This window comes from Podarcis pityusensis, assembly GCF_964106645.2.
Source record: "Podarcis pityusensis genome assembly, chromosome: 18".
NCBI lineage: Eukaryota > Metazoa > Chordata > Lepidosauria > Squamata > Lacertidae > Podarcis > Podarcis pityusensis.
The window spans coordinates 10,976,700-10,986,882 of NC_138043.1; the positions used below are offsets into that span (position 1 = coordinate 10,976,700).

The following is a 10,183-nucleotide window of genomic DNA, read 5'->3' on the forward strand; positions in this document are numbered from 1 at the left end:
GCTAAACAAGCTATAGCTTAGCTCCCCACTCTCTTTGCCCCCCCCAAAAAAACTAAATGAAAAAAAACTGGATGTACATTGCCAAAATATAAAATAAAAAACAAATAAAATAAAACCTACATACAGCAAGAGTGTTTTGTGTTGTGTAGGCTCCTATTTGTTATGTGCAAATGGCTTTAGATACTTATTAGGACCATAAATTACCACATAGCATATATTCAACACCAAAAACAGCGACAATTTGTTGATGACAAAGGACAGCTGGACATATAAAGGGCCCCTTTACCTTCAGGAGCTGAGGGCCTCATCAAACCTAAATCTGCCCCTGCTTCCAACTCTCCAATTCTATGATTTCGTTTGTACCCACTATCCCTACTGAAAAGCCCTCTTTTATCCATCTTTTGAGAGAGATGGGTCTTTCCTCCAGTGGTTAGAAAGTTGTCAGCCTGCAACACCCAAGTTTGCTATTAGAGGAAGGTGACAATCACACACACAAACACACACAAACACACACGGTGGCTAAATGTGAGCAGATTTCGGGTTTGAGTCTCACATTGGGCAAAATATTTCTGGGATGTGAAACACAAGAGCAGTCAAGTACAACCTTCCTAGAGTGAACATGTTTACACATCGGGAGGAATGTTTGTCCAGCCAGCAGGTAAACTTCCTGTTTCCTTCTGGGCTGGGACAGACTTCCTCTGCATGTGACTAGAGGTGGGCGTGGCCTCACCTGTGCAGGCCTCACCTGTGCACAAAAGCACCGGGCAGGGCAGCCATCTCTCTCTCTCTGTGACTACATGCATTGAAGAAGCAACATCTGCTTAGCCAAAGATGCTCTCTTGGCCTCCAGTCAAGAGAGGACAAAGGGATAGTTTCCAGGTGTATGTTACTTTTCTAAGCTAAGTCTGCCTTCTAGGATCCGATTCTGAACAGAATGTGAGTAAACTCTTTTTATACTTTTAAAGAAGACTGTGTTGTGTCTTATCTTTTATGGGGGAATAAGGGGAAAATACCAGAACAGTTATTATAGAGGCTTTAGTGAGCCTGAGCAAACGCATCCGCTGTGAGTTTAAAAGGGGGAATGTTACTCTGCTAAAATTGTGAACTTGTTAACACAAGTTGGAAAGGCTATAATCAAACAATATATCCTCTCCTGCATCCCTGAATATTCCCACAAGATTCATGAATTTCAGGGGGCTGGACCAGATGACCCTCCTGGTCCCCTTCCAACTCTTCTATGATTCTCGATCCTCCCTCCCCTAGCGCCCCTTCACCTATTTCGCAGTTCTCTCCCGTGAACCCCCGGGGGCAGCTGCAGGTGGAGAGGTTTCCGCTGGACTGGCAGGTGCCCCCATGCAAACAGGGGTCGTTGTCGCAGGGGTCAGTTTCTGCTGCAAGGAGGGGGGGGGAGAGGAAGAGGAGACAGGGAGGAAAGCAGTAAGATCAGACAATCCCAAATTCTGCACCTCTGTAAAATAAGGATGCACAAGGAGAAACATCTCTGCATAATCTCGCTTTGCATAATCCACTCTGCTTCTGCTAATCGCCAAATAGGAGGAAAAGCTGCATATTATTACTCTGAACACTGAGTTTCCGCATACAGAGCCCAGTATTCATCAGGCATTGTCTTTTCAAGCAAAGCTTAAGGAGACTGGAATTTCCCAGTAGGATCATACCAAAGGCAGACCCAGTATCCCTATTTTCCAGGGATGTCCCTATTTCCATCTGAGAAGGGTTGGAAGGTATGGAGTTATGTGACCTCTGAACAAAGGAGATGAGTTAACTACTGGTAAGCAACCTTTTGAAGACATCTGAAAGCAGCCCTGGATAGGAAAGTTTTTAATGTTTGCTTTTTAATGTTTTTATATATACTGGAAGCTGCGCAGAGTGGCTGGGGCAACCCAGCCCCACAGGCAAAGTATATTATTATTATTAAGGTAAAGGGTAAAGGGACCCCTGACCATTAGGTCCAGTCGTGACCGACTCTGGGGTTGCAGCGCTCATCTCACTTTACTGGCCGAGGGAGCCGGCGTACAGCTTCCGGGTCATGTGGCCGGCAGGACTAAGCCGCTTCTGGTGAACCAGAGCAGCGCACGGAAACGCCGTTTACCTTCCCGCCGGAGCGGTACCTATTTATCTACTTGCACTTTGACGTGCTTTCAAACTGCTAGGTGGGCAGGAGCAGGGACCGAGCAACGGGAGCTCACCCCGTTTCAGGGATTCGAACCGCTGACCTTCTGATCGGCAAGCCCTAGGCTCTGTGGTTTAGCCCACAGCGCCATCCGCGTCTTATTATTATTATTATTATTATTATTATTATTGACATCCTTTTTTTCATTGGAGGCATGTTGGAGGGTATGCCATTGGCCTGATCTAGCAGACTCTTCTTAGGTCTGTAAATCAGCCGGTCATAATGACCCGTTCTAACGAGGCAGCTTGTACCATTTAATCCCCATTTAACGATTTCCACACTCCTCGCTTGGCTCGGAAATCGTGGGACTCAGCCAATAAATCAGGGGTCCTGGAAGCCGACTGATAGTCCCCCTGCATCTCCCCTTGTGCTGGAAACATGTTCGGGGGGCCAAAGAGGGGTATCCCCTCCCTCCTACAATTGGCGAGGCCCCTCTTTCAAACGGTCTCCGGGGAAACAGGTCAGCAATCCTCTTTTTCAACAAAGCTGGAGAGAAGGACCCGTGTGGGTGTTTGAGCAGTTGGCAGGAATCGCAGGCGTCGTGATCACCTCTCTGAAGCGAAGGCTGCGTGTTGAAAGCACCTTTCATCTTCCGAGTGGCACTTAAACAGCTGGAGAGAGCCAGGCTCCCTCTCTGCCCATTCCAGCACAAGAAATAACCATTAAAAAGCCATTGGCGCAGGAGCCGCACTCTTATCTGAAGAAGATGCCTTCAGTAGAGTCAGCCTATCGATTCTCAGGCAGCCCACAGTGGGGGCGAGGGGGGACCTTTTCATGCCTGAGCACCACATTCTCTCCAGGCTCCCAGGATGTTTCCCAGCACAATCCAGAGTGTTGGTGCTGACATTTAAAGCCTTCAACAGCCTCGGCCCTGTAGACCTGAAGGAACGTCTCCACCCCCATCGTTCAGCCCGGACACTGAGGTCCATCTCCGAGGGCCTTCTGGCCGTTCCCTCACTGCAAGAAGTGAAGCTACCGGGAACCAGGCAGAGGGCCTTCTCGGTGGTGGCGCCCTCCCTATGGAATGCCACTTTCTGACTTTTAGAAGACATCAGAAGGCAGCCCTGTATTGGGAAGGGTTTGAGGTTTTATTATGCTTTTGCATATGCTGGAAGCCAACCAGTCAGCAATGCTTCTTTACCCCTGTTTCTGGAAACTGTAGGAGGAGAGAGGACTCCTGTGCTCAGATCCTGATTGCGAGTTTCCCACAGGCATCTGGTCAGTCACTGAGAGAACAGGAAGCTGGACTAAATGAGCCACTGGCCTCGTCTAGCTCATTCTTCTCTTCTTATGTGATGAATGCAACAGGGGCTCTGCCACTCAGCTACAGCCATTTCCTTCAAAAATAAATCAAGATTCCAGCCCCCATTGTTCTGAATCACAGGCTGTGTGCTCTTGTGCTCAGGCCCTGCTTGGGGATTTCCTGTGGGGACTGCCCACTGTGAGGACAGGATGCCACTGGCCTGATCCATACTTTCCAACATTTTTCCGATGAAAATCAGGGAAATTGTATTCCATGCCTTCCAACATTTTTCTGATGGCAATAAGGATGTCCTAAGGGCCGCGGGTGGTGCTGTGGGTTAAACCACAGAGCCTAGGACTTGCCAATCAGAAGGTCAGTGGTTCGAATCCCCGCAATGACAGGGTGAGCTCCCGTTGCTCAGTCCCAGCTCCTGCCAACCTAGCAGTTCGAAAGCACCTCAAAGTGCAAGTAGATAAATAGGTACCGCTCCGGCGGGAAGGTAAACGGCGTTTCCATGCGCTGCTCTGGTTCGCCAGAAGCGGCTTAGTCCTGCTGGCCACATGACCTGGAAGCTGTACGCCGGCTCCCTCGGCCAGTAAAGCGAGATGAGCGCCGCAACCCCAGAGTCAGACACGACTGGACCTAATGGTCTGGGGTCTCTTTACCTTTAAGGAAAAAGAGGCCACTCCAGAATCAGAAAGCAGGACACCTTCTGTAAATCTGGGACTGTCCCTGGGAGAGAGGGGCACTTGGAGGGTATTAATGTTCTCACATTAATAATTCTCCTTTGCTGTTACTGAACTTTGTCTGTGTATCTGGGTGCGCCAGTGTGCTGAGGATATTATTTTCGCTGGAGATATTATTTTTCCACGTCCATTTGTAGCCCCGGGAGCACTGTTTAATATTAACTCGGTTGGTTTTTAAATTCCTGCCTCTGTGTTCTTCCCCCAACCCTCCAAAAGTCTATTTGCTTTCCCCATTCCTTCGCGAAAGACTTCAAAGGCTGCGCAGCAAAGCCTTTGCCGCCAGGATCTTCCACGCCGACTCTTCTGATGAGCGAAGGCGGGTGATGAATATTGGATTGGAAGCTTCCCTAAGGGGTGTGTGGAGAGCTTGGGGTGGCAGGAAGGGAGGAAATAAAGAAATCAAAGGTGGTTCCTGACAGCCCATACAGCCCCTCCAAGTGCCCCTATTTTCCAGGGACAGTCCTGGACTTACAGAAGCCACCCCTGTTTCGGATTTGAAAAGGTCCCGCTTTTCCTTAGGACGTCCCTAGTTTCATCCAAGAAATGTTGGAGGGTCTGGAGTTATGTGACCCCTGAGCCAAGGAGGTAAGTAACTAGACAACCTTTAGGAGACATCTGAAGGCAGCCCTGCATAGGGAAGTTTTAAAATGTTTAATGTTTTATTATGTTTTTATATACGTTGGAAGCTGCCCAGAGAGGCTGGGGCAACCCAGTCAGATGGACAGGGTATAAATAATAAAATTATTGCAACTATTATTATAGGATAGAATGTCCGTATTTTCATTGGAGAAATGTTGGAGAAATATTCTCCCCCCCCCACTCCATCTCGTCCTCACAACAGCCCTGTGAGGTAGGTTTGGAAGAGCAGCAGCAACTGGCTCTCAGGGTCACTCAGTGGGCTTCTTGGCTGGGCAGGGACTTGAACCCGGGTCTCCCCCAGGTCTAACCACTACTGCACATTACTGTCTTTTATGTGAACTACTTGGGGGTTTTGCAGGGAGTTGGACTAGATGACCCTTGTGGCCCCACCCATCACTATGATTCTATGATATTTGCCAGGCTTAAAAAGGTAAAGGGACCCCTGACTGTTAGGTCCAGTTGGGGACGACTCTGAGGTTGCTGCGCTCATCTCGCTTTATTGGCCGAGGGAGCCGGCGTATAGCTTCCAGGTCATGTGGCCAGCATTACTAAGCCGCTTCTGGTGAACTAGAGCAGCGCACGGAAACGCCGTTTAGCTTCCCGCTGGAGTGGTACCTATTTATCTACTTGCACTCTGACGTGCTTTCGAACTGCTAGGTTGGCAGGGGCTGGGACCGAGCAACGGAAGCTCACCCCATCGCAGGGATTCGAACCGCCGACCTTCTGATCTGCAAACCCTAAGCTCTGTGGTTTAGACCACAGCGCCACCCATGTGCCAAGCTTACCAGCTTTCAAAAGCCCCAGCACCTCCCTCACCTGCCCAAATGTTTTCTGGGTAGCAAGAAACTCACCAAGCACGGTGGCATTGACCTCCCCGATCCACGCCAGGCCCTCCACCTCCTTGGCTGCAGACACGTCGCCTCCTTTCTCCTCTCCACTCCCCCCGTCAGACTCCATCGGAAGGATCTGCCCCGGGGCGGTGGGGAGGTAGCTTTCGCTCTCTTTCCCAGTTATCAGGCCATCGCTGGGATAAACAGGCAGCTCAGAGGTGTCGAAATTGTGGTGCGCAGGTTCTGATGTGCTCCAGGGAGGCGAGGGAGACTCAGGCGTCCCCCGAGATGTCAAGTCCTCGCCGTCTTCTGATCCTTTCGGAAGGAACCCAGGAGGGATCAAATCACGGGTTGTACTGTGGCTGGGAGTTCCAGTGGTGCCTTTGCCTTGCTGGGGGCCAGAGCTACTCCCGACCAAGCTGACGGCTTCTGGGACTGGGGATCGGCCTGCCATGCCATCATCAAAGTGACCACTCATGCTCGGAGTTATGACCTCCCAGCGGTCTTCTGCTTTGGACAGATTCAGGACCTCGGTGACGGCAGGTCCGTCCACCAGCCCTGAGCTCACCCTCCCTTTGATTTCCATTGTGGCGGCTTCCTCGCCACCCACCGCCCCCCAAGCATCGGCCTCCCCGGAAATCAGCCGTGCCACTACCGGGTAGTCATTGGCGGCCATGGGGGAAGGGATGTCCTCTGCTGGGAGGGTGACAGCTTCTTCTCCTCTCAGCTCAGCCAGTGCCTCCTCCGAATGCTGGGTGGTTTCTTGCAGGACGGGGTCTTGTCCTGCTGTGTCTTCCTGTTTCTCTGATTGTTCTGGAACCACCCTGGGCAAGTGTTGCCCAGCTTCCTCCAAGCCAGGGAGCTCATCTGCAAAACTCACGGCCTTGGCATGCCCTTCTCGGAAGTCGTAATCGGACTCTCCACTCGCCTCATCAGCCCGGGACTCATTCTTCAGAGGAGTCGTTGGCGTGACATCGCCGTTTCCAGAGAAGATCTCCTCGTTCTCCCCAGGCTGAGTGATCCCTTGAGGGTAGTCTCCCCGGATGCTGGTACCCATGAGAGAGCCTTCCAGAGCATCGTCTGTTGTCATGGCAACTGCCTCCAGACGGTGCAATGGCCCATTGGGTGTGGCTGGCGTGGATGCATCCGGGTGCTCATCATGAGTTGGCCGTTCCTGGCTCTCTGGCACAGAGGCTTCCTCGTGTCCCTGGGTGGTCTTTTCAGCACTGGGGTCCTCCAGGAAGTCCGAAGCAGGGGAGAAGGTCATTTCTGGGTGGCCTCGATGCTCACGTGGTGCTAACCCTGCGAGCAAAGACAGGGGATAGAAATTTATAAAATTATGCATCGATAGAAGAAAGCTAAGGGTTTCTGGGAAATGATGTACAATGAATTGAAAAAGATATTTAAATTGACCATTCCTGAAAAACCCAAAGCCTTTTTATTGGGGATAATAGAACAGAGGTTCCCAAAAAGCTGACGAACCTTTTTATGTATGCGACAAATGCTGCTAGAACTTTATATGCACAGAAATGGAAAGGCAAAGAGATTCCAACTAAGGAAGAATGATTTATAAAACTGGTGGACTGTGCAGAAATGGTGAAACTGACTGCTAAAATAAGAGGACAAAAGGATGATGTTTTCATAGAAGAACGAAGGCCATTGGTGGACTACCTATCAAATTATCTTCCTTATATGAAATCATATGCAGGATTTGGGATATGAGCAATGGAAAAATAGAGAATGGATTTTGGGGGCTTAGAAAATAAATGCAGGTGTGTTCTAATGCAGCTGTTAAGGGGGAATAAAAAAAACTAGGGAAGGAGGGATGGGAAGTCAAGAAGAAAACGAGCAGCAAAAAACCACGACATATGTGATTGCAGTTATGTAATAATTTGGAAGATTTAATTAATTGTCTGGGCAGCCCAGGACCTCCAGACATACTGCCCAGGCTTGCGCCCCGGGGAGGTTTGACTTCACCCCTGGAGGCACACTCCATTGTCTCTCAAGAAATGGATGCCAGCAACAGCAGTGTATTAATTATTATTATTATTATTATTATTATTATTATTATTATTATTATTATATTATGTCCTTAATGCCGCACCCCACCATGGGATCTTTGGATAAAGGGTGGTATATAAATTGAATAAGTAAATAAAATCTTAAGACATATGCATAATCAAAAAAAGGAGAATAAATAGAACACACCAAATTTCCCCCACTGAACATGGCCTCTTCCTTTTTGACCTTCTCTGCTTCCCCCTGCCGCACGCCAGCCACCCGTTTGTCCGTGGTACAGTCACAAAAGGCTCCCGCCACGATTGATGCAAGGGAGCGTTCTGGAGTGGTTGCCGTGGCAACTGCCTCCTCATTAGCAGGCTGCTCCTGGCTGCTGAGGTCCTCTTCTGCTCCAGGGGGCGGGGATTAAGAGAGAGCATCCTTAGAGGGGGTTTTTTGGTTGTTGTTCCTATGCACCACAGGTGCAGGTGATGGAGCCCTCAGACCCAGGGGTACAACGTGACCCCCCAATTCTCTCTTCTGGGCTCACACACCCTGCCAGCCCCCACTCCAAGTGCCCCTATTTTCTTGGTTGCCCAGAGTAGCTGGGGCAGCCCAGTCAGTGGGTGGGGTATTTATTATTATTATTATTATTATTATTATTATTATTATTGAATAGAACAGGGATCAGCAACCTTTTTCAGCAGGGGGCCGGTCCACTGTCCCTCAGACCTTGTGGAGGGCCGGACTATATTTTGAAAAAAATATATGAACAAATTCCTATGCCCCACAAATAACCCAGAGATAAAATAATAAAAGCACACATTCTACTCATGTAAAAACACCAGGCAGGCCCCACAAATAACCCAGAGATGCATTTTAAATAAAAGGACATATTCTACTCATGTAAAAACACGCTGATTCCTGGACCATCCGTGGGCCGGATTTAGAAGGCGATTGGGCTGCATCCGGCCCCCGGGCCTTAGTTTGCCTACCCATGGAATAGCATGTCCCTCTTTTCATCAGAGAAATTGGGGGGGGGGTGCAGCTGCCCTGACAGCTTCTGCCTGACTGGGTAAGTGTCCTCAAACTCTGATGATGCCTTTTGCTCGTGAACCGACAATTGTGTGTGTGTGTCTGAAATAGTTACCAATAAAAAAAAAGTCTGATTGTTGCATGGCTGGTATCAAATAATCCTAGAGTTGGCAAGTCCCTGAGGTTCATCTAGTCCCTCAGCAAAAGCGTCCGACTTCACAAAGGTAAAAATGAGCCCACGGTTGCCAAGCCTGGTTCTTTTGCCTCTGGCTCCTCCATCAACCACCTGGCCCTCAGGAGGTTTCGGAGAAAGAGAGAGCAGCAGCCTCTGGAGTGGAAACGCTTCTGCTGAATGGTGGGAGATGAGCCCTATGGAACTCCCTTCCACAAGATGGCCGCAGCCCCGGACAGCTATAAAAGAGGGTTAAAAGAATTCCTGGAGGAGAGGGCCTGGTGGCCAGACTCCACCTCCACAGCTGCAGGCAGAGATGCTTCCGAAGTCCCAGTTGCTGAAACTGAAGGAGTGGGAGAGACCCTTGTGCTTGGGTCCTGCTTGGGGGGCTTCCCGTTTGGGATATCTGGCTGGACAGGATGCTGCACTAGATAAGTCTCCTTTGCAGATGTGTCTCACCCCTTTTTCAAGCCACCAATAACAATAATCAGTTCTGAAACAATCACACAGGCAGCTGGAGCAGTATTCCCTCCTGCGTGCGGCTTGCCCAGCAAAGGACAGGAATCGAGGGAATCTTTCATACCCCTGATTTGGAAGGGCTATAAAACCTCCTGGCTCAGGGTTGGAGCTGTGCTTGGAGACAGACAACCTCACTGGTCTCTAAGGTGCTACTGAACAATTTTTTATTTTTTGAATTTATTTCGACTGCCTCAGACCAACACGGCTATCTACATACGTGACTCTAGAATCATTGCAAGGTGTGAGACTTTCCTGAATGCTCCCCGCTTGATTTCTCTCTTTCCCTTTCTGATCCTAGAGAATTTTGCCCTTCTCACCTAGACCATTTCCCACACATCTTGACTTCCCACCCTGACTTCTCGTTGCCGGGCTACTTTCTCTTAATTTGAGTGCCATCGCCTGGGACAGTCTGGCAAATTCTCCACATAACCCCGAGTGTCAAAATTATGCATATTTGCAAAATAACTCCGCCTGCAGAGACCACACACACATACATACGCTTCCTCCTTAATTGGCTTTAAGGCTTTTTTTCTGAGCGGAAATTATGCATAAGTGCATCCCATCAAGATGCAAACATGCGCTAATTGGCATAGAATGCCCACTTTGTGCCTGTGGATTGCGGGCGTTTTGAAGGTGATGGCAGGTCTTTTGGGGGGGGGGAGAGAGGGAGGAGGAAATGACAGGCTCAGCAATGGGAGCTTCTGGGGCGATAAAGGGTAGGCAGAGGGCAAGGCGGATGAAGGGGAGTCTTGACTATTATGGGATGCCTCCACAGAAGCTAATAACATTTCAGCCCTGCGAAATTGAACA

At 49.5% G+C, this 10,183-nt stretch overlaps 1 protein-coding gene across 1 annotated transcript in view; it reads right to left on the reverse strand.

Moving 5' to 3' along the window:
* Nucleotides 1-10,183, reverse strand: part of NCAN (neurocan) — a 60,944-nt gene that overhangs the window by 10,359 nt on the left and 40,402 nt on the right. Inside the window, exons 8-9 of the mRNA XM_080988738.1 lie at nucleotides 5,671-6,951; nucleotides 1,275-1,391 (exon numbers count right to left, since the gene is read on the reverse strand). Coding sequence (XP_080844864.1) covers nucleotides 1,275-1,391; nucleotides 5,671-6,951 — 1,398 coding nt within the window. The remainder of the gene's footprint in view (nucleotides 1-1,274; nucleotides 1,392-5,670; nucleotides 6,952-10,183) is intronic.